Raw genomic sequence first — 23,077 nt, 5'->3', positions numbered from 1 at the left:
AAAATGCCTCCTGTCAGGCTTCTTCTCGCTGTGTGCCGCGTGTGTGTCTGTTACACCCAGTGAGCTGAGGCCTTCCCGCTGTAGCTCTCCCTGACGCTCTGTTGCTCACAGGTGGCCGGGAGGCGGAGCAGGTCTAGGTTTTCTTCCAGGGAGGCCCAGGTTGCCCTTCCTTGTCTCCTCGTTGCCTCTGCGGTGGGTGGTGAACATCGAGCAGCTCCTGAGGTTGACCCGATGAGGAGAGTGCTCCCTTTCTTAGCGCGCTTTCCAGCCAGTTCCCACCCATGAGGAAGCGCTTTCCCAAGGACCCTTGCTCATCCAGGTGCTACCATGGAGAAACGGGTGATTTTCATTTAAGCAGAAAGGCTTTTCTAGAGATGGGATGTAGCCCACATCGCCACGCCACACTTGTGGTCTGCATGAACTGCTTGGGCATGGTGAACGGAACGTCTGTCTGTAGGTGGAATCCGCTCATTCAGACTTGTCTTCATTCATCCACAGGGGTTTTTGGATGCCTGTGAGAAGGGCCCGCTTTCTGGTCACAAGCTTTCTGGGCTTCGGTTTGTTCTGCAAGATGGCGCCCACCACATGGTTGATTCCAATGAAATCTCTTTCATCCGAGCCGGAGAAGGCGCTCTTAAACAAGGTGAGCCTTGCCCTGTTTTCCATGACAGATCATCAGAACTCAGGCTCACCATCCAGTTGAGTTCATAGAAAACAGGAAAACAAATGAATAAAGAAGTCTTAACAAGTTTGTTGTAGTCATCCTCAGACAGTTGAGTAATATAGTCGGAACCCGTTTACAAGGTGTACCGTGGGGAGAGTGTCATCTCTTTGGTAGACATAGAAAGAGTTTGGTTAACGACTAGTGAACTTTTTTATCTTAACACAGCCCTAGCAAATACAACGTTGTGTATTCTCGAGCCGATCATGTCCGTGGAGGTTATAGCTCCAAACGAATTCCAGGGCCAAGTCATCGCGGGGATCAGCCGGCGGCACGGCGTGATCACGGGGCAGGATGGTGTTGAGGACTACTTCACCGTGTATGCGGAGGTGAGGGCGGTGCTCGTGGGCAGCCCTGGTTACCCGTTGCTCTCTGGGAGACGGCAGGACAAATGAATGTCCTTCCCTGTGCAGTTGTAGCTTCTGTTTCTGGGGCAATTGGTGCCATTTGCCGCTAGAACAACTCTTAAGTGCAAAAGTTAAAAATAAGATTCATTTTATTTGGGTCTTTTATGCATATGCCATTTTCTTAGGTGTGTTAATTTCCTTTCTCGTCTTAACTTTATTTATACAGATGCTTTATTATGTTATCTCTGACTAATTAGGATCCTATCTAATGTCCTTCCTTGTACCTACCTTGACTTATATTTCCAGAGGGCGTAAGTGTCCTCATGTCCCCAGGGCCGTCGGAGTAGCCTAACGGAGCCCTGCAGGCAGCTCCCAGTGCACCTCGCGCCTGCTCACTCACCCCACACTCAGTCCCTAGCACCATGAGTAGAACCAGGGCGCGTTTGCCTTGAGGTACTTGTGCAGATGGGGGCTGGGTGCCCGGAGCAGGGGGCAGGCAGAGGTGGGGCAAGGGCTTAGGGTAGGGCTGAGGAGGACGAACTGTCAGTGGTCTATGATCTATGAGGCCAAAAGACTTTATTCCTGGTTGTGTCTGCCTATTGGAATGATGTCCAGAGAGGTTTCCACTTAACATAAAACACATCTTTCTCTTTGGATTTTAGTTCTTTTAATTCAGAGTTCTTTAGGAAGCTAAATCTCATGCTGTAAGCCATTAATATGTCCATCCACTTTTCTCAGATATTTGTCAACAAGCAGTGCTATTGTGTTTGCTTTTAGGTCCCTCTAAACGACATGTTTGGTTACTCCACTGAACTCAGGTCATGCACAGAGGTAAGTAGCTTTCATTTTGTTTGCTGGGGGATTGGAGTTTGAAATCAGGACCTTCTGTTCTTGCTTGGCTTTTTCACTGAAGGCTGGTACTCTGCCACTTGAGCCACAGCTCTGATTCTGGCTTTTTTCTGGTTAAGTGGACACAATTTTTACAGACTTTTCTGCCTGGCCTGACTTTGAACCAAACATCCTCAGATCTCAGCCTCCTGAGTAGCTAGGATTACAGTCAGTAGACACTGGTGCCCAGCTATTAAGCAATGTTAAAGTGAAGCTAAAACCTCACTACAGTGCTCTGCCAACATCAGGGTCCTTTGTGGAATCCATTTGTGACAATTGAAAAAACTTCTCTCCCTCCCTTTCTCTGCTCCCTTCTCCCTCCTTCCTTCCCCCCCTCCCCCAGGGAAAGGGGGAGTACACCATGGAGTACTGCAAATACCAGCCGTGCTCAGCATCCACTCAGGAGGACCTCATTAACAAACACCTGGAAGCCACGGGCCAGCTTCCCGAGAAAAAAGGGAAAGCCAAGAACTGACTCCTCACCTCCACTCGAGTAACCGATTACCTCTGCGAGGTCTGTCGAGATGGATTCCTGCAGAGAGAACTCGGGTGGCCGAGTCCAGTGTCCTCCTTCCGGAGCTGCTTGCGGGCCTCCGCGCCGGCGATGGCTGCTCACTCGCTGGAAAAGCGCCAATGCAATGTGGTTGGGATCCATAGGAAATGACTGAGACGCATGCTCTCTCACGGAGGAAGAGGCTAGCCGGAGTCAGCCTCTCTGCCTAGAGCGTGTGTGATTTTCTTCTATCATGATTTTCTTCTATCATGAGAGTATTGCACAGAGAGGACAGTTGGGGAAGCAGTACACAGAGCAGACGTGCCGAGAGTTCTGTCCCTCGGTAGCTGCTTTCTGTCTGTCTCACGCTTCAGCACTAAAGCATTGCGCTGGGGATTTGAAGGCAGACTGCTTATGTAGGACACTCTGTGGCATGTCACGAGTGGGCCGGGTTTTCGGTTCTTCACTGGGCTGTGAAATACCAGCTGAATCTCTTCAGTTGGTGCTCCTGAGAACTTGTAGCTGCCTCTGTTTCAGAAGTGAAATGTCACTTGTAATCCACGTGAAGTTTCAGGAAAGATCCTCACTGATGCTGTCCTTTTCTGTGGCCCTCAATAATAAAATGTAATTTAAAGACCTGCTGGCCCGTCAGTTTGTTCCCACAGGAAATGCTAGTCGAATGTGTCCCTGTTAGAATGTATCATCTGTGATGTTCGCTGATCTTAGAACACATGTCACGCCTTTGGTTCTAGAACGGTTGACTGGGAGGCAGTTCTGCCATACTCTTCAAAGCCTCTTCACCTAAAAACTTCCTTGATGCTCAGCCACGCATGGTGGAGCACAACTCCTGGCATGGGCGGGAGGGGATGTATTCTAAGTATCTTCCACATACTTTCAAGACATTTGCTACATAGTGTGAGTGCATTGTTAAAGCCCCACACGCCTGTGGGAGTAAATACTGTTCTACCTATTTAGTATTAACGGAAGCAAACATCCAGGTGCTGGTGCCTCACAACCAAAACCCTGGCTACTCAGGAGGCTGAAGTCTGAGGATTGTGGTTCAAAGCCAGCCCAGGCAAGAATGTCTGTGAGACTCTTTATCTCCAATTAACCCCCCAAAAGCTGGAAGTGAGCTTTAGCACAAGTAGTAGAATGCTAGCCTTAAGCAAAGAAGCTCAGGGATATTGCCCAGGCACTGAGTTCAAGCCCCAGAACCAACAGGAAAAAATAAGAAAGGAAGCAAACATACAATGAGGTACATTTTTCTGAGAGTACGCGACTCCTTAAGTTTCAGGTGGGTGGTTTTGTTACAGCTCTTCTCTGTGAGAGCAGCAGATGGAGCCTGAGAAACGGCCTGCTCTGGCATTTCGTCTGCATCATGTGCCCTTCAGGATTACTTTCTGTTCCCGACGAGGAAACAGTCGTTGCAGAATTTAGCACAGCCCCTGGTTCTTGCGAATAGTCAAGAAGGTGGACAGACTTGAACAGGTCTTTAATGTGTTAACTTGTCTGGTTGCAAGGTTATGTCATGTCAGAAAAGATCCCAGCCCTGAGTCCAAGGCCCAGGACTGGCAAAAAAAAAAAAAAAAAGAAAAGATCCCAGCTCTGTAATTCATCCTAAGCAATGGCCACGGGGCTTGAACAGGAATGCCCGGGACCGGAAGCTGCAGTGCTTGCCAGTTCACGAGCTTAGTGATAGGGGTAGCAAAGTCTGTAGCAGGACAAGGCAGGTGTTTAGGGCAGTTGTGGCACTAGTACGCCACACAGATGCCTGGTCCCGCCCATGGTGGACGTCACCTGGGAACTCCACAAAGAACTAGCCAGGCCCGGCTCTCGGTATGCGGCCTCTAAAACTTGTCCAGGTCGGTCCAATATATACTCAGTGTTACAGGCCACGGCAGTGGTAATTGGACATGGTGGTGCATACTGTAATCCCAGCTATTAGGAAGGTGGAGGCCAGTCTGGGCAAAGGTAAGCTTAACCTGAGCTGCATGACCCCTTCTCAAGAGGTCTGCGAAGCAGCTCAAGTGATAGAGCACTTGCCTAATATGTACGAAGCTCTGGGTTCAGTTCTCTGCGTTGCGAGAAGATGGCAATGCTGCCTGAACACAGACCCGAGGCATGCGAGACCCTTGAGTCATGCACTCTTGTGTGTGATATTACAGTTTGGGTTATTGGCTCAGGTAAAGAAACACAAATCCCATTCTGATATTCCTTCTCTCCCTCCTCACTCTCACGTTGTGTGATTTGTGAAATCGCTAAAATAAGTGCATTCCCAAATTTGGTTTTTCATAATTCAATGGTTTCCAGCCACTAATGGATTCTTCAGTTGGAAAGCCACTAGGAAAGTAAGTTGTGATGTGTTGGAATGCATCCTTTGTAGGAGAGCCCCATTGGCACTAATTATTATTATTATAAGTGTTGATTTCTACGAAGCAGGGAACTGGTGGTTCGTGCTATAACCCTGTAATTAGGAGGCTGAGTTCTGAAGATAGAGGTTCAGAGCCAACCCAGGGCAGGAACGTCTGTGAGTGTCTTCTCTTATTTCCGATTCACCACCGAAACCCCAGAAGTGGAGCTGTGGATGTGGTGGTAAAGCGCCACACTTGAATGGAAAAGGCTTGGGAACAGCACCCAGGCCCTGAGTTCAAGCCTCGTACTGGCTCAAGAATTTTATCTTTAATAAATAAAAGAGTATCTGCATATTGAAGTACAAATAGAGACCTTTTTTTTTTTTTTTTGTCTTCTTTTTCCTTACTGGGGATTGAACCCAGCATGTTAACTGGCTAAGCAAGCATTTGGCCAGCCCTAAATACTTTTGAGTGAACCTGCTTAACTTCTGTTTGTAAGGCAGGTAGTAAATCTGCAGATGATGATTAGCAATAAAATGCAGTGTAGTCAAGATTCCAGTTCTGCTTTGTTTCTTAAAATTCTGCACGCTGTGGAGAGATGGAGCACGCGAATGCGGCGCTGTGCGCGGCCCCGCCCGGCTGCGGCACTGGTGGTTTGTGCAGGGGAGGCTGGCCCAGCCAGGCTCTGCAGAACCCGTCGCGTCGTCCTGTCGTCGGGCGGGAGAAGCCATGCTGGATGATGCCCCGCTGCTGCGCTTCTCTCCCCAGGGAGGCCTTGGGGAGGTTGCACCAGCTAGCCCGGGGAGGCTTGTGGTCTCTGATGCTGGACCGTGACTAAAGATCACAGGGCGCCGCGTGTGTCCTGGAGGAACGGCTCAATCTATTTTTAAAGATCCTTTAGTGGCATTCAGATAAGGGAGTTTGTCTGGGCCTTTGGGCTGATGTAGTCGCTGCAGATTGTTGCTTTGATGTCGTAGAGGACGTTCTCTCGCATCAGTGAAGAGCTAACTTTTCCTGTCAGTGCCTGCACTGTGTGCAGCTCTAACCATGGATGGGGGAAGGGAAATGCAAAAGTGGAAGGCTTTAAATTGATCAAATATGCCATTAGCTGGGCCTGGGCGCTCACGCCTGTAATCCTAACTCCTCAGGAGGCTGAGATCTGAGTTGCCTTTCTGAGCTAGCTGGGCCAGGAAGTCCCTGAGACTCTTACCTCCATTGAACCACCAAAAGCAGAAGGGGGGCGGTGGCTCAAAGTGGAAGAGCACTAGTCTTGAGCAAAACAGCGCAGGGACAGCACCCTGGCCCTGAGTTCAATCCCCATGACCATCCCCCCTAAAATATGTGTATATATATATACACAACCCCCCTAAAATATGTATGTATATATGTTATATTTTGTTAAGTCTATGTTTAGAAAATATTTCTTTAGTACAAACTTTTCCTGCTTTCTAACAATACAGATTTAAATGTGGTGTGTGCGTGTGTGTGTGTGTGTGTGTGTGTGTGTGTGTGTGTGTGTGTGTACACACCAAAAAGCATCCCACTATAGATGCTTGACTTGGGATTTTTTTTTTCCGGTTCAGAGGTCACTCTGGATCGTGGCCTCTTGCTTGGCTTTCTTGCTCACACCATTTGAGCCGCACGCCACTCGGGACATGTTGCTGCTAAATTGGAGATGGAGTCTCACAGACTCTGCTGCCCAGGCTGGCGCTGAGCCTCAATCTTCCCACGTCCCAGCCTCCCCAGCGGCGAGACCGCGGGCCTGCGTTGCCGGCGCTGGCTCGGCTCCGGGCTGTTTGACTTCACGGTGGTGGTAGGCTGTCAGGAGAAATTGCCCTCATCACCTATGGGTGTGCAGTGTGACACTTGCTGGAGTGTCGGGCAGAAGAGCAAGACGGCTCCCCCCGCGGCGTGTAAGCAGCCAGGCCCGTGGGGGTGAGGGGACCCCTGCTCCCCTCACGCGGTGTGTGCAGCGCGTGGAGGGTTTAGCACCCACCACGTGTCAAGGGGCATCTGCATTTCGTTCAGTTCTGAGGTGAGCGCTCCGAATCAGTTACCGGCCAGGGAGCCAAGGGTGATGGCGGTCCAGTAAATTACGATAATGAATGCCAGGAGTCGCGTGATGGCGCCGTTTCCTGGCCCGCTCCTGCCGCAGGAGTCCTCCGCTGGATTTCATTAGGGCGTACATTGTGTTTGCTTTTATAATTTACTCAGGCCGAACTCCAGATCCTAGTTGTCCTTATAAACAGAAATGGTGAAAAGGTGGCGCACGTTCATCTAGGCATGTTTGCACAGCCCCAGCTGGTGACACTGTACAATTTGAAGCAAGCAATAGAGAAGTTTATTTAATTCCGAGCATACGCATTTCACCCATCCAAGAGTGCAATTCTCTACAAATGCATTTCTCATTTAGAAACATTTATTTTACAGCATGTATCAATTTTAAAAGGAACACTTGCTAAAGCGACGAAATAGGGTAAACATTTCTTAAACACTTTTGAGTGTGCTTGCATTTCTGTGTGTGTGTGTGTGTGTGTGTGAGTGTGTGTGTGTGCGCACGCGCTTGGACATGGGGCTTGAACTCAGCCTGGGCGCTGTCCCTGAGCTCTTTTGCTCAAGGCTGTGCTCTACCACTGTGAGCCACAGCGCCGCTTCCGGTTTCCTGGTGGGTGACTGGAGATGAGAGTCTCACGGCTCAGCCTCCTGAGTAGCTAGGATCCCAGGCCCGAGCCACTAGCACCTAGCTGGGAGATAGACTGAGCAATTTAGCAACCTAAAAATCAGTGTAATGCGTTTAAAGTAAGGAGAGACGAGCTCAGTGGGGAAGCCACTCTGAGAACGACAGGTGCGTGCGTGGCCTATGCGGACTGGCTAGACTTTACACGTTGGCTCTGAAACTCCAAGGGATGCGCTGACCGCTGACCCGCACTGCCAGGCAGGGGGCGCCAGGAGCCGGCCAGCATCCACCCGTCACGTAGTCCCTCAACCACAGACTGCGAGACCACATGGCTGCCGTACTGACGAGTGAGTTACACTAATGGAGCCGTTTTGTAATCTTTAGAGATGAGTCAGCTCTGTCGGTGCCGCAGCCGATCCCTCCACGGTTCCAGATGCTTCTTCTGGGGTCTGGAGCGATTCACATTGGTACTTCACTTTCAGTGGCTTACCCGGGTACCAGACTAAGTGAATGCCACAGGGAAGGATTTCCTGGCAAAACAAAGTTCTCAGTGTCAACCACGCGCACGCGCTGGAAGGGAGACGCGGCTCCGCGCGCCGTTCTGTAGTTTACCTGTGTTGGGAACTCATGAAGCAGAACCGTATAATCGAAGTCGATGGCGCCGTCGCTTGTTTTCTAGAGCAAGGAAACAAGCATTAGGACTCCAGAGGCAGGGCTTCTGGGGGCTGCGGGCTGCGGGCTGGGGTAGATTGGGGGGGGGGGGGGCCCTGTCCTGTGTGACAGACTTCATGCAGCATAGATTCCCCATCAAGAGGAAGTCATAGATTCCTATTTTGGTTTGGTCCCCAAGTGACGTGTGGAAATCTGGCTGAATGTCCAGCACGTTCTGGTATTTGTAAGTGTGATGGACACCAGGGGGGTAGGAGGGAGCTCTTGGGCATCCTCGGGGGGTCTAAACACGGCATGAATGCTTCAGGCTGTCCCTGAGCACCCTGTACCAGGCAGGCTCACGCCTGTCCTAGCTACTCAGGAGGCTGAGACCTGAAGATCAGGGTTCAAAGCCAGCCCAGGCAGGAAAGACCCTGAAACTGGAATCTCCAATTAATCACCAAAAAGCCAGAGGTGGGGGTATGGCCCCAGCGGTAGAGCACCATCCTTAACTGGAAAAGCTAAGGCGTGATGCTTAGGCCCCCGAGTTCAAGCCCCAGGACTGGCACGAGAAAATAAATAAAAAATCAAAGACGAGGTTAGGCAACAGTATTTCCCGGCTGTCCGCCGCGGGCCAGGGCGGGATGCTGGGTGCCTGGCCTCAGTCCGTGGTGTCCCCGTGGTGTCGTGCGCGGATCAGGAGCCTGGCTTTACCGGCAGGGCGCTTGGGGTTACCGCCCCTGGGAGCCAATGGAGGCCGGGGCACAGCTAACTGCACGCCCTTCCCCCCCCCCCCCCCCCCCCCCCCCGCCACACCGCAGGCCAGGCCGGGCCTGCCACACGCCGGCGAACGCGAGCTATTTCGGCCGCTGTGCTCATCTTTTATTTACTCGGCTTCTACCCATCTTGCTTGTCGCGAAGCCGATGCCCCACTGCCTTTAAAAAAACAAATCTTCCCTGTGTTTGCTGTTAAGGGCGCTTTTGTTTATTTCCTGCAGCGCTGGGGATGCAACTGAGGGTGTTGTTCGGAGGCTCTGCAGAGCTGCCCACCCCACTCCCCCCCCCCCGCCCCGGCGCCCCTCCCCTTCCCGTGCTGCATCCCAGCCCCTGAGCGTCGACTCCCAGCGCCCCGAATCCGCCTCTCCAAGTCTGCCTGCCTCCCGCCCCGCTGCCTCCCGTGGTCCACCCGGCGCGCAGTGACCTGCGTGTCCCCATTGCCCCGGAGGAGCTGGAAGAGTAAGAGACGAGGCTGCGGGGCGGATCGCGTGTCCTCCAGTGTCCCTCACCGGTGGACAGGCTCACCTGCTCAGCCTTTCTCCCATTATCCAGTGGCTGCCTCCATGTCCTCTGCTGGAATGCCTTTCCCAGTGGGGCGAGGGCCACCTGCCGGCCATGACCCTGGCTTCCGATCCAGGGGTCCCCCCCCCAAGATTAGCCTGAGACTCATGGGAGTGCCACTCCACCGGGACCCGTGTTCCCTTCGCCTAGCTTGACTTTTCTCCCTTGTGCTTGCCATCATTTGATACATGGGTGTATGTATGTGTAAGAGAGAGACGACAGACAGACAGACAGGCAGACAGTGCACCTGTGCTCTCACTTGGCTGTTCCATTCAGGGCTGGCACTCTACCCGTGTGAGTCACCCCCAAGTGTGGTTAATCGGAGGTAAGAGTCTCAGACATTTTTGCCAGGCTGGCTTAGAACCGGGATCCTCAGATCTCAGGCTCCTGAGTAGCTAGGATGACAGGCGTGAGCCACTGAGACAACACAACACGCTGTGTTTCATTCACAGTTGCATCCTATCCTAAAACTACACCTGCCCCGCACGGCAGGGATGGGATACTTGCTGGATGAGGTGCGATTAAAACCCTCGCCCCAGAGCTACGAAGGCCGTTGCTTCCGTCCTAGAGCCCGGCTTGGTGTTCAGGTTCTTACCCAGTGGTTCACACTCCTGAGCTGGGCCAAGTAGTACTGTGAAAATTGGGTTGTCTTTTCCCACATCACGTAGGAGCTGCCGAGAAACGCCAGGTCCCAGATGGGTCTCAGGGAGGCCTCAACACGCCCGTGACTGTCTGAGGATGAGAAAACAAAGCCTGTTTGTCCCGAGGCATGGGTTTTAGACAACATGTCATTAGTTAGCGCTGGAGGCATGATTCATCAGTAAAGCACCTGGCTAGTGAGCATGAGGCCCCAAGTTCAAACCCCACTCTGCCATCACGCGTCCAGAAGCTTGGGTAAGAGGCGGAACCCGATGAGACCATCTCTGTCGCAGCAGGACCGTGAGTGGGGCATGTGATTTCTATGTTTCTGTACAAGAAATGAGGCCACAGGCTCCGGCGTGCCACCGAGTGCTGCTGGGGTGCTTTGCTGGCTGCGCACCTGGGGGGTGCCGAGAGCCCGGCTGAAGTTTGCTTCTTTGGGACGCGTCATTAAGGAGGCCGCTCTTTGCACGCCCCGCGCACTGGATGGAAGTCCGTGCCGTGGCGTTGCTTCCGGGTACCCAGGGTCACCCCTCCCTCATCAGTGGCCTCAAGGTGAAAACACAGGGCACGGGTGTCAGCCCTCACCAAGAGGAAACGGGACGGGGTTTCCCCGTGGCAGCGCTTTGTGAGCTGCTGTCTTTCTTAATTCAGCAAGCAGGATTTTTATTCTTGGTTATGTCGGAGACTGGGTCTCACTTCCTGCCCAGATGTTGGCCTGGACTGTGATCCACCTATTTTAGGCTTCCCATCATAGCTGAATAACAGGTGCACAGCCCGTGCCTTGAGGCCTTTTCTGCCCACGTTGGCCTAGCATTGTGCTCTCGGCCTCCTGAGTAGCTAGGATTATAGGCATGAGCTGCCCGTGCCCCAAAAAACGAAAGCTTTTTAAGTGAAGAGTCTTGACTACACAGGCAGACTGTCAGTAGAAGCGCTGGCTGTCTGCTGAATTCCCAGTGAGAACAGAACAGTATGTTTTGATGATGAAAAAGGACAGTGAAGTTCCATGGTAGCCAGATTCAGTTAGGCTGTTTACAGATGGCTCTGCAGGGGCCAGGCCTGGTGAACTCGGCAAAATCCCCAGACTGTGCCGCTGAGAAGGGTCCAGAATCCAGTGACCTTGTAGCAAATATTTATAGAGAAAAGGTTCTGTGGTGTTCTAAATTTGTGCCTTGCAGAGAGAGGAGCCCTATTTCCAGGAAGAAAGGGGGAAAGGTCCCTAATCGGCAGACTGCTAAGCAACCATTAGGAGCCCACTTTGGGCAGCGCTATGAATAAACACGGCTCAGTGTGAGGCTTAGAATTGATTCTCTCCATTCCTTGGCACTGGGTCCCATCTGAGCCGTCAGAAAACTATTAGGGCGAGAGAGCCAGCCAAGGCTCCGAGTCTCAAACACGCGAGGAGCAGCCTTGGACCTAACGGCTTTTAAGAACACTTAGCCCGTGTCAGTAAAGGGGGGTAAATAGCACGAGGCCCCAGGGTATGGGCGTGGGTTTGCCCAGGTCTCGGGGTGTCTGGGCAAATGAGGGAGCTGAGCACCTGGGGTGGGGTGGGGGCAGGGCACCCTGAGATGACTTGTGGGGTTTTGGAAATTGGATTTGCCAGGAAGTGCAGAGCGGGGGCCTGCTGGCCAGGGCTGGCGGGAGGGGGGGGGGGTGGGGGTGGGGGTGGGAGGGGGGGGCCTGGCTGCCCGCGGGGGCGAGCCGCACTCCCGGCCACTGCGGAGCCCATTAGCCGCTGGCCCCCAACGAGGCCCACAGGACCCCACACGGCCCCGTCCCGGCCTCTGAGCCTCCCAGGCCATCCCCAGGTGCTCTGGAAGTGTCACCGCCAACTGTCCCTGCCGCTGGCTCGTGCTGCTGTTGGGGCTCAGCCCTCCTGTGGGATCTGGGGGGGATGGGGGGGTGGAAGAGGCCCGGCCGGCGGCTGCTGGAGGGGAAGGGCAGGGACAGGGACCCCGGCGGCGTTTGGGTGAAAGAATGGGGCTTGCAAATAAAACGATTCTTGGGGGGGGGGGGGGCGAGGATAGTGCTGGGGTTTGAACTCAGGGCCTTGCCCCTGCTGGGTCAGGCCTTGGGCCTCGTTGCTCTTGTTATTTGTGAGATGGCCTCTCGCGGGAGGGGGGGGGGGGGAGGGGGGGAGGGGGGAGGGGGGGGGGGAGGGGGGAGGGGGGAGGGGGGCCTCACAACCACTGTGCTGTTCCTGCTCGCAGTCCCCAGGCGGGCTGCACACATCGGTGTGCTCCCCGCATGGGGTATACAACCCACATGGAGTGTAGCATGTACCCCAAGTCGGGTGTACTTCCCACATCAATCTGTACCCCCGCGTCGAGTGTGCCCCCCACAGCTAGTGTGCACCCCCTCTCCAGTGTGCGCCTTGCACCTCACTTTCTAGTGGATAAGCCGTGGTGGTGCGAGCTGTCCTCCTCAGGGTGGCCTTGAACCACCGCCCTCTCGATCTTAGCTTCCGGAGCAGCCAGGGAGGCAGGCGGGAGCCTCCGCCCGGCGGGGCCTTTTGTAAGATGTGGAACACACCGCGCGTGGACGCCCCGCGTGTGTCCCCCACCCCCCACCCCCGGGTGCGCACCAGGCAGGCTGACACACCGCGAGTGTACCCACCCCGGGTACGCACCAGGCAGGCTGACACACCGCGAGTGTACCCCCCCCCCCGGGTACGCACCAGGCAGGCTGGCCCGGAAGGGGCTGTGCAGCTGCCGCAGCCGCGCGTAGAGCCGCCGGTCCTCCCGCAGGCGCTGCTCCTTCCCCACGAGCCGCGTGCAGGTCACGTTGACGGCCGGCCTGGGCTTCTGGTTCCTGAAGAACACGCGCGCCGAGCACTTCCCCCCGCGGCCTCCGCCCGCCTGCGAGCACAGCGCCCAGCTGAGCAGGGGGGGGGGGGGGGGGGGGGAGTCCCCGCCCGCCCCGCCCGGCCCCGCCCCGCCCGGCCCCGCCCCGCCAGGCCCCGCCCGGCCCCGCCACGCCCCGGCCCCGCCAGGCCCCGCCCCGCCCCGCCCCGCCCCGCCCCGCCCCGCCCGGCCCCGCCCCCGCCCGGCCCCGCCCCGCCCCGCCCGGCCCCGCCCCGCCCGGCCACGCGCACCGCGCACGCATCCACGCGCATGCACGTGCACGCCCGCCTGCCCGCCCACACGCGTGCGTCCACGCACATGCACGTGCACGCACACGCACATATGCGTGCATCCACGCACGTGCACGCGCACGCACACGCACGTACGTGCACACGCACGCATCCACACACATGCACGTGCACGCACGCCCGCCCGCGCGCGCACGCACGGCGGCACAGGGGGCGTCCCCTGCGCGAGCCCTGACGCCCAGATGTGGCCCTCGTGTCTCCGGACCCGCTGGGCTCCTCATCCGAATCCCCTACGAAAATGGGATTGGGGAGCCAGGCACTGGTGGCTCGCGCCTGTCATTCTCGCCATGGTTCAAAGCCAGCCCCGGCAGGAAGGTTCCAGAAGACTCTTGTATCCAATACATCACCCTTCCCCCCCGCCACACACACACACACACACACACACACACACACACGCACGAAGCCGAGCTCTGGCTTAAGTGGTAGAGCCCCAGACTTGAGCAAAAGCAAGCCCGGGGACAGTGCCCAGACTCAGCGCAAGCCCCGTACCGAAAGTAAGTAAACAAATAAACGCGACTGGGTAACAGTGAAGAGAAAATAGATGTGAGTGGAGTATTATTCAGCCTCAAAGAAGAACGAACACATGGGAGCACCATCTTACGGGAGGCAAAGCAAGCTCAGAAGGACTTTTTCTCTCGTAGGTAGGATGTAGACCCGCAACAAAATAATGACATGCATTTAATGACATGGAAACAAAAGGAAGACTGGGGAGAGGAGAGAATAGGGAGAGAGGAGGAATTGAGGGACGATAGTAACTGTGACTGAGATACGTTATACATATGTATGAGCATTGGCCGGGGGAAGGAGAACCAGAAAGATTAATAGAGGGGAGGAATTTGATCAAAGTATAAGATATACGTGTATGAAAATGCCTCCATGAAATCGTTTTGTACAGTTCAAATAGGCTGGTTTAGTCTTTTGCGAGCCCTAATAATGTGGCTGAGTAGTTGTTTCAATGGGTTGGTGTCACAGCTTAGCAGCACGCCAGATGTTAAAAGAAAGAACCCACAGAGAAACAAATAATAATCAGTGTTGTTTACAGATGTAAGCATAATCAATATGCTTACAGAACTTACTGAAAAGGCTCAAAGACCTGGCTTTCAATGGGCAACTTTCTCCCCGAGACACCAAGTTTGGGTGGGAGGGAATTTCTGGGGTGCATTCCAGGGCTACAACCTAGACGAGGTGAGGGGGGCTCTGAAGGTACCACCAGCAGTAGGCAGGGCTCCCCCTTATTCTGCCCTCAGCAAGAGAAGAACGAGCCGGCTATCCTATCACCCCAAGTGCCTCTCCCCCCAAACACCTCCAGTCAGAACTTTCCCTCTGCTCGCAGCGCCCGGGCCCGGTGCCCACAGGACGGCAGGGGAGCCGTCGGTCAGGATCGTCTAGTCACTGCTGTCCGCCCGCACTGCCCTGGTTCGGGAGTGCGCGGTACGCAGCCCCCCTCGGGCCCTAACCAGAAATGCCGCCAGCTGAGGAGAAGAAGAGGACGCTGGCATCGGGGAGCCGCGCCGTCGAGTCTCACTCTCCTGCCTGGCTCTGCCCCGCAGCGCTTGAGATGGAACGGGAATCAAGGCAGGAAAGGAAAAGGAACATGGAGCCGAGCCTCCAGCGGTGGGGAAGCTCGTGTCTACGGAGGGCTCACCTCCAGGTCGTAGCTCTCCGTGCTGAACACCAGCTCGACTTGACATCCTTTCTGGGGGTCCACCTGAAATACAGAAAGGGGATCTCAGCAGAGTGGAAGCTTCGTGAACACGCACGCTCTTGGGAAAGCACGCAAAGTGATCCACAGACACCTGGAGCAAATGCTAGGTCCCAGGCCGGGCCCCGGGTGCTGGGGCCACACCCTCGAGCAAAGCGTGCCGTCCTCGCTCAGGTGGGGAGCAGACGGCGTGACACGGCAGGTGCACCGCGGTGAGTCCGCGGGAGCAAGCACGGGGCGCCCAGGCCGTGCCCAGCATGGAGCGCCCTCTCAGCTGAGTTCTGAAGGGCAACGTGGCAGGGACCGAGGCAAAGGAGACACAAAGGCAGCCACGGGGCCAACGGGCAGCCAGGTCTTTGCTCTGTGGGAGAACGCTCGCGTGTTATGGGTTCTGCTAGACTCTGAATCTTTTTTTTTTTTTTTTTTTTTTTTTTGGTGCCTGTCCTGGGCCTTGAACTCAGGGCCTGGGCACAGACCCTCAGTTTATATGTACGAGGCCGGTGCTCTACCACTTGAGCCACGCTCTCCATTTCTGGATGGTGAGTTGGAGATGCGTCTCATGGACCCAGGCTGGCTTTGAACCCCAGTCCTAAGATGTCAGCCTCTTGAGTACCTGGGATGCTAGGCGTGGGTTATCAGTGTCTGGCTCAGCCTAGTTTGGATCCTAAGGCGCATGGATCCGCGTGTGAAGCGTCTGGTTCCCAGGACGGTGCTCCTGGAGGGGGCGGGGGCGGGCCTTTGAGAGGTACGGCCTGGCCCGGCCTTTAGGTCATTAGGGGTGCCCTTGAGGGGGACCGTGGGACCCCAGTCTCTCCCTCTTTTCCTTCCTGGCCATTACTCGGTCATGTGTGCCTCCTGTCCTGACTTGCTGCTCCACCCCAGACCAAGAGCAGCAGTCCAGGGAAGCTTCCAGAAGGGAGCCCAAGGCGCCTTTCTTCTCTACCACATCACCACCTCTGGCATTGGCTCCAGACAGAAGCTGGCCAGGGCTTCCTCTTTCCTGCGGTTTTCTCAGGGAGGCATATTTCCAAGCTCCTGAAGTGCATGTTTCAAAGATTAAAACTTTAGGAGCTGGGAATGTGGCCTAATGGTAGAGAGCTTGCCATGCACGAAGCCCTGGGTTCGATTCCTCAGCACCACATGAACAAGAAAAGCCGGAAGTGGCGCTGTGGCTCAAGTGGCAGAGTGCTAGCCTTGAGCAAAAAGAAGCCAGGGGCAGCGCTCAGGCCCTGAGTTCAAGCCCCAGGACTGGGAAAAATAGATTAAAACTTTAAGTAGGCTTCAGTATATGTTTTTGGACTATATGTGTGCACGTGTGTATGTAGTGCATGTGTGCATGCACTTGCATGCGTGTGTGAATGTAAGTGTGCGCCTGCATGCCTGTGTGTGCACACGTGAATGTGTGTGTAGATCCGAGGCTTGACTCACGGCCTCCTGCTCTTGCTTGGCTTGCTGGCTCCTGGCTAGGACTCCGCCACTCGAGTCACGCCTTCCCCCCAGCTTTCTTCCTGGTTGGTTAATTGGGCCAGGGGTGTTGTTGGCTTTTTTGCCGAGGATGGCTTCTACCTCAATCCTCCATCTGCAGCCCTCAGCCTCCTGGACGAGCTAGGATGACAGGTGGATTCACACGGAGCAGGGGTGACAGGTGGATTCACACGGAGCAGGGGTGACAGGTGGATTCACACGGGAGCAGGGGTGACAGGTGGATTCACACGGAGCAGGGGTGACAGGTGGATTCACACGGAGCGGGGGTGACAGGTGGATACACACGGGAGCGGGGGTGACAGGTGGATTCACACAGGTCTGGCAGCTCCTATAGTTTAAATGGGGCTTCTCATTTACTTCGGGACCAGCCTGGACCGTCATCCTCCTACTTAAGCCTTTCGCTTACCTTGGAAGACAGGTGTGTGCCACCACAACCAATGTGGGGTTTCTTTTAATCGGTTGAGATGAAATATCAAAAGCCTTTGGCTTTGAACCTCAATCCTGGTGAACAGCTGGGACTAAAGGCATGAGCCACTGTACCCCACTGTAAACCTCAACGGTTTAGGAAAACTTTGTTGTCTGCCGTTATTTTTTTTTTTAAAGACAGTAAAATGATCATTCAGTAGAAAGGAGGAGAAAGAACTTTGGGTGCATGATGCTAAGGCTAGTGCATACTGTCTTGATTAAATTAGACCCCATAAACATCAGCTTCCTTTGAGTTTTGGCTCGGGGACACAGCAACTAAACAGGGTTGCATTATTTTAAATAGACCAGCTATTACCCAAGGCTGCTACAGAAACTGGAGAGGGGAGGACTGGATCCAGAAGTTTGTTGATGGAGAGAATGTCCACACACATAAATATACAAGTGTAAATATACAGATGCTCTGTGTGTGGTACACACACACACACACACACACACACACACACTTAAGTCACTCCTCATCCTCCTACACCCAGCACTGGGAGATACAAGGAAATGAACCAACATCTTTCCAGATGTTTTCCTGGGTTGTCTGTGTCCTGCTGTGTCAGCCAGGCTGAGGGGTGGGGGGCCAGGTACCAGGCCCAGGAACTCCAGGATGATGGTGAAGATGCAGAGAGGGTGGTCTGGGAAGGCTGGGGCAGCTCCTGGAAAGCTTTGTTTGGCAGGGGGCTGGTGGAGGATTTGAACTTGGGTCCTTGCACTTGCTAGGCAGGCACTCTACCCTTGAGCCACGCCTCTGCCCCTTCAGTTTTTGTTATCGGTAGTAAAGATGTTGCATTTGTGAGTGGGATGACAGGGGCCTACACCATGCCCAGCCTTTCACTGGTTGAGATGGCACGCAATGAGCTTCGTGCCCAAGTTGGCCTCATTGCTACAACGTGTCTGCATCAGGAAGTTGAATCTGCATGTTCTGAGTTCATGTCTTAGTTTCAGCTAAAAGCTCTGCATCCTGAAACGCGACGTTATTTGCAAGTTAATGGAGCCCAGCACTTTGCCTCCAGGATGCACCTGAGCTCTCTTTAGATGAGACACTGCCGTACGTACTGGGTGGAATCATTGCGAGATGGGGTGCATTAGAAATAAACCCAAGGAACTAAGATGAAAGGCAGAGCGGGTATACACTTCTCAGAGCACGTTTTACACACTCAGGTCCCCCTTTCAGCTCACTCCAAACGAGACCTTCGGTGCTGTCTGAGGGAAAGCTGCGGGGCTCCCCCCCCACCCCCCACTGCCCCCCACAAGGCCACCGAACGCCACTGACTGCACAACTGACCACAAAGCACGTGTGTGGGAAGGAGGCCCCGCCCCCCGTGGTCTGATACTCAGGTCCCTCCCCGTCTGACTTGATATTTGGTAGGAAAATATAAATGTCACGCTGTTCCAGGAAAAGCAAGCGCTTCGTTTCATAAGGTTACTTTGGTGAGTCAGGCTTTGCTGGAGACAAGTCATTTGCGAATACAAATTGCCGGCTGTTCTTACGCTTTCCACAGGGAGGGAGGGAGGGTGGCGCGGGAAATGGCATTAGACCCTGAAATTATCCTACTGGGCTTGGCTTGCTTCAGGCCAGACAAAGCCGAAGGGAACGGAGCAGAAGCCGGCTGGCCCGGCCAGGCCCACGGGGAGAGGCCCCGGAGGGGTGGACGCTTCGCGTGGACCTCCGTTCAGCCAAGTCTGGGCGTGAGTTCCCCACCCGGGGAAGCCAGACGGGCGGCGTGAGGAGAACGGAGCGGCCGCCTGGTCTCCCACCCGCTGATGGAACAAATACGTGTCCTGAAAATGGGCCCCTGCGGCTCACACCTGGAGGCGCAGCTGCCCAGGAGGCTGAGATCGGGTCATGGTTTGAAGCCAGCAGGAGCCTGCCTCCCTCTCTACTGTACACAAACAAGAATGGACAGTGCGGGATGCGTGCGCGTGCGCGTGCGTGTGCGCGTGTGCGCGTGCACGACTGTGTGTGTTGCCAGGAAGACTGCAGGGTGCTCGGGTGAACTCACCCCGCATCAAAGACAGGTGATCCATGTCCTTGAACAGAGCGCTCCCATGGGGGGCCGGTATACTCTGAGCACCCCAGATCTCCCTGGCTCCAACTGTGCTCCTGGGGGCCTTAAAATGGAGGAGGAACCTTCCTGGCCACGGAGGGAAGTGGGCACCAGAAAGGACAGCAGGGAGGAACGCACACCTGCGTGCAGATCTCCAAACTCGAGGGCCAAGCGCAGCCCTGGGCGCCCACGGGCCTTCCCGCCGGTGGCCATTACCGCGCGTCACCACGGGAGGGCGACAGCGCCTCTCGAATGAGCGGCCAGGGCCGCTCGGACAAAACCCAGGGATTCGAGAGCAGGCAAAGCGCCGAAAAGCAATTTGATTCGTTGACTTCCACAACTTTTTTTTTTCTTTTTTAATCTGCAGCAGCAAGAACTGAGCTCAGCGTGACCTACTAGTTCATGCATAAGGATTGGGAATTGCTTTGACAATTTCCTCCCGTGGTTTGTACCCACACCATTCCATTCAAAAAGAAGAAGAATGGAGGTTGGGGATGTAACCCCCCGGGGGTAAAGCACAGGCCCGGCACCGGCTCTCCACAACCAAACAAAACAACCGTCCACTGGATCCTGCGAAGCCGGAGTTCAGAACCCAGTAGTAGGCCTGAATCCTCGCTTCCCACCTCAGCAAACGTCGGGACGGAGATGGAGAGGCTGCCTGTTGAGTGACGGTAACTCGCTATATATATATTTTTTAACTCAAGCTCTTACTTAGCCTTGTCACTCAAGAATGGAACTCTACCATTTGAGCCACATCTCCACCTGCAGCATTTTGCCGCTTTATTTTAGAGTCATGGACTGGCTTTGAACCATGACCCTCAGTTCAGCCCCCTGAGTAGCTAGGATGACAGGCGTGAGCCACCAGCACCTACTCCGTTTTATGATTTCTTAAATGGTCTTGGAAGGCAGAGAAGTCCCTGTGATTTAACAAGTGAATGCTTGATCCAAGCCGGGGTTTCTGCAAAGACACCCCTCCCCCAACCTCCATAACCAGGGATGAGTCTTCCACCTTAGGCTAGGGAAGGTCACCTTGGTGGAAAGTTCTCAAGCTGTCTTTCCCACCTGTCAGTTGAACTAGTAAACCTTTTTTTTTTTTCTTTTTTAAACCCTGGCCAACAAGGGTGGTTAAAAACATCCAACAAGAGCGGTGGCCTTTTGCTGGGAACAATTAGATTTAATCATTCAGGAAATGTAACCACGATTAGTGCAGTGGTAACACTTGGAAGGGTGGAGGCAGAGTGTGTGCGGATGGAGGGCAGTCACTCTAAGGCCCCTCTACTTACCCTCCATACCCAGTGCTGCATTCTGCAAGGCTGTGCGACCCCAGGCTTTGGGGACCATTTTGGGGGGGTCTAGCTGGGGATCTTGCGATTCTCTAACTGGGGCAATGTGACGGAGAAAGCAATGTAGCCTCACGCATAGGAACCATGGCCGGGCAGGGCCTTGCAAAGCACCACCAACCCGGGGTTGTCAAGGTCTCCTCTCGCACTCTGCACAAACCTAAGCCCCTGCCCACGGGTGGGTGGGACGAGGCCGATGCCAGCGCTCGGAAGGTCCCTGCCCCGTCCAGGACAAACTTCTACCGCCGAGTCCCCCTGTCCCCCTCGCCCGGCGGTGGCCGTGCCCAGCGGCCTGCAGCTGGACACAGGGTGGCCAGGTGCATCACTCAGGTCGTGAGGGCTGGCGACCCCCCCCCCCACCACCGGGATCCCGGGGCAAGACCGAGCCTGGTCCTCGGGGCCTGGGCCTCAGTTTCCCCCGGATCTCTCTCCCAGGTACGGGGCTGTCAAGAGCCCCGGACCTGGGCAAAACCTATGGCCGCCCGAATGCCAGAAAGAAGCTCCCGCTTGCTGTGGCCTTGGCGCACCCAGGTCGGCCTCCCTCCGGGGCCCAACGGGCGCAGCACCGGAGCGCGGAGAGCTCCCCGGTGACGCCGGCCCGCGCGCGCGCGCGCCCCTCGTGCACGGCGCCGGGCACCCGCGGCGCGCCCAGCTCCTCGTGCGGACAGGCGCGCGCACGGCCCCGCGTGCCCGCGCACGCACCCGCGCGCGGCCCTGGTGCGCGGCGCCCAGCACTCGCAGCGCGCACCCCCCCGCCCGCGCGTGCCCGCGCACCCCCCGCCCCGCGCGTGCCCGCGCACCCCCCGCCCGCGCGTGCCCGCGCACCCCCCGCCCCGCGCGTGCCCGCGCACTCACCCGCGCGCGGCCCTGGTGCACGGCGCCCAGCGCTCGCAGCGCGCACCCCCCCGCCCGCGCGTGCCCGCGCACCCCCGCCCGCGCGTGCCCGCGCACCCCCCCCCGCCCGCGCGTGCCCGCGCACTCACCCGCGCGCGGCCCTGGTGCACGGCGCCCAGCACCCGCAGCGCGCACCTCCGCCCCCGCGTGCCCGCGCACCCCCCCCCCGCCCGCGCGTGCCCGCGCACTCACCCGCGCGCGGCCCTGGTGCACGGCGCCCAGCACCCGCAGCGCGCTGGGCGAGGCGGCGCGGAAGTTGAAGAAGTGCAGCGCGGCGCGCGCCGCCTGCTGCAGGATCCCGCGCGGGAGCCCCGCGGCCGTGGGGTCCCCGGCCTCTCCCGCGGGCGCGCGGCCCTCGGGCTCCGCGGGCGCCGCCGCCGCCGCCGCCGCCGCCCCCTGGAGGACGAACCACAGCAGCAGCGCGAGCTTCGGGCCGGCGGCGCGCGGGTCCCGGGAGCCGGGCGCGGGCGGCTGCCGACGGGGCTGCATGGGCGCGGGCTGCTCGCCGACCCACATCGCGGCGGGCGGCGGCCGCGCGGCCAGAAATAAGGGTGCGGGGGGCCGGCCCGCCTCCCCGCCCGCGCGCGGCCCGATCCCGGGGTCGCGCCCGGCCGCGCCCTCCGCGCCGCCCAGCTCCATCCAGGCCGGGCGGAGGAGGCGCTCGGCGGCCGGGGGGCGGGGGTGGGGGGAGGGCGCGGCGGGGGGGTAACTGGTGGGGGGGGGGCGCTGGGGGATCACGGTATTGGGGGGGCAGTGTGGGGGCTGAGGCCGCCAGGCCCCCAGGGTGCCCCCCCCGCCCCCGCCTCCCCGCGGCCCGGGCCTCTCCCTCTGTCCGGCTTTGCGGCCGTCGAGCCTGACCCAAAGCTCGCGCCGTCCCGTGGGGCGGAGGAGGCCGGGCGGCGCGGGAAGCCCGGGTTTCCACGGACCGCAGAGGCCAGGAGAGGCCGGGCCCGGGGGACCCGCGGGCGGGCGGGCGGGCGGGGGGCGCTGGGCCCGCGTGGGATGCAGCCACGCGGGAGCCGGGGGCGGCCGCACCCGCCTGCTGGCATTTGAGTCAGTTGAGTTGAGGAAGGAGGTGGGGGGGGGGGTGGGGGGGAGGAAGCCGCCTGGAGAGGCCGCGGCCAGCAGACCGTGCGCGCGCCTGTGCCAGCCCCGGGGCTTGAACTCAGATCCTGGCCGCTGCCCCGTAGCCTTTGCCATCAAGGCTGTCACTCCACCCGGTGAGCCGCCGGTTAATGGGAGATCAAGAGTCTCACAGACTTCCCTGCCTGGCCTGGCTTTGAACTGCCATCCAAGATCCCAGCCTCCTGGGCAGCTAGGATGACAGGTGGGAGCCTCTGGGGGCCCTGCCCCGCTCATTTCTGAGGGGGTTCCTGTTGCTTGCCCTCTGTCCCCCCCCCCCCCCAACACAAGTCCAGTCATTTCCCCCACCAGGCTGTAGTAGCAGGCGTCCTCAGCTCCAGATTTTCCAAAGATTTTGTGTTTTCCGCTCGACCTAGGTGCTTTGTCCCAAGCGGCTGTAACGGGCTGCAGGTGACAGCCCCCCCTTGATTAGCGCCCTGGCTCCTTCCCTGGAGAAGAGTCTAAGGTCTGGGGGGAGGGGGTGATGGAGACTCTGATATTCTGGAGGACCCAGACCTTCTGAATCCCTCTGGGCTGTTCTCCACAGCTCCATGGTCTTTGGCCCGTGAACATGTAGCCTCGTGACTGCAGAACAGTTGCCACAGCTCTGAAATCGCATCTTCATATGCGGACGCCAAAAGCAGAGCACAGGCTGCCAGTGTGGGTGGCGAGAGCGTGCGGTGCCATGCACCTGTTTTCTGGTTTTGTTGTCGTTGTTTTCATTAGGGGAGAAAAATATTTCCCAGAAGCTCCCCC

General features: G+C 56.9%; 2 protein-coding genes across 3 annotated transcripts in view; one reads left to right on the top strand and one right to left on the bottom strand.

Moving 5' to 3' along the window:
* Gfm1 (G elongation factor mitochondrial 1) overlaps positions 1-3,085 on the top strand; it is a 32,787-nt gene extending 29,702 nt beyond the window's left edge. For both annotated transcript variants that reach the window (XM_048347199.1, XM_048347198.1), the window contains exons 15-18: positions 499-643; positions 890-1,050; positions 1,846-1,899; positions 2,300-3,085. In XM_048347199.1, the coding sequence (XP_048203156.1) occupies positions 499-643; positions 890-1,050; positions 1,846-1,899; positions 2,300-2,431 (492 nt within the window). In that variant the 3' untranslated portion in view covers positions 2,432-3,085. The remainder of the gene's footprint in view (positions 1-498; positions 644-889; positions 1,051-1,845; positions 1,900-2,299) is intronic.
* Positions 3,086-7,848: 4,763 nt separating this feature from the next.
* Positions 7,849-21,726, bottom strand: Rarres1 (retinoic acid receptor responder 1). Its single transcript, XM_048347200.1, has 6 exons — positions 21,392-21,726; positions 14,902-14,964; positions 12,783-12,963; positions 10,059-10,195; positions 8,090-8,152; positions 7,849-8,007 (listed from the first exon to the last, which is right to left on the bottom strand). The coding sequence occupies exons 1-6, from the start codon at positions 21,713-21,715 to the stop codon at positions 7,858-7,860; spliced, it is 918 nt and encodes a 305-aa protein (XP_048203157.1). The 5' UTR covers positions 21,716-21,726; the 3' UTR covers positions 7,849-7,857.
* Positions 21,727-23,077: the final 1,351 nt, after the last annotated feature.

The sequence above is a fragment of the Perognathus longimembris genome, chromosome 5 (assembly GCF_023159225.1).
Source record: "Perognathus longimembris pacificus isolate PPM17 chromosome 5, ASM2315922v1, whole genome shotgun sequence".
In the NCBI taxonomy this organism is placed as follows: Eukaryota; Metazoa; Chordata; class Mammalia; order Rodentia; family Heteromyidae; genus Perognathus; species Perognathus longimembris.
The sequence above is the reverse complement of the archived record's forward strand: the minus strand, read 5'-3'. Positions and strand labels throughout refer to the sequence as shown.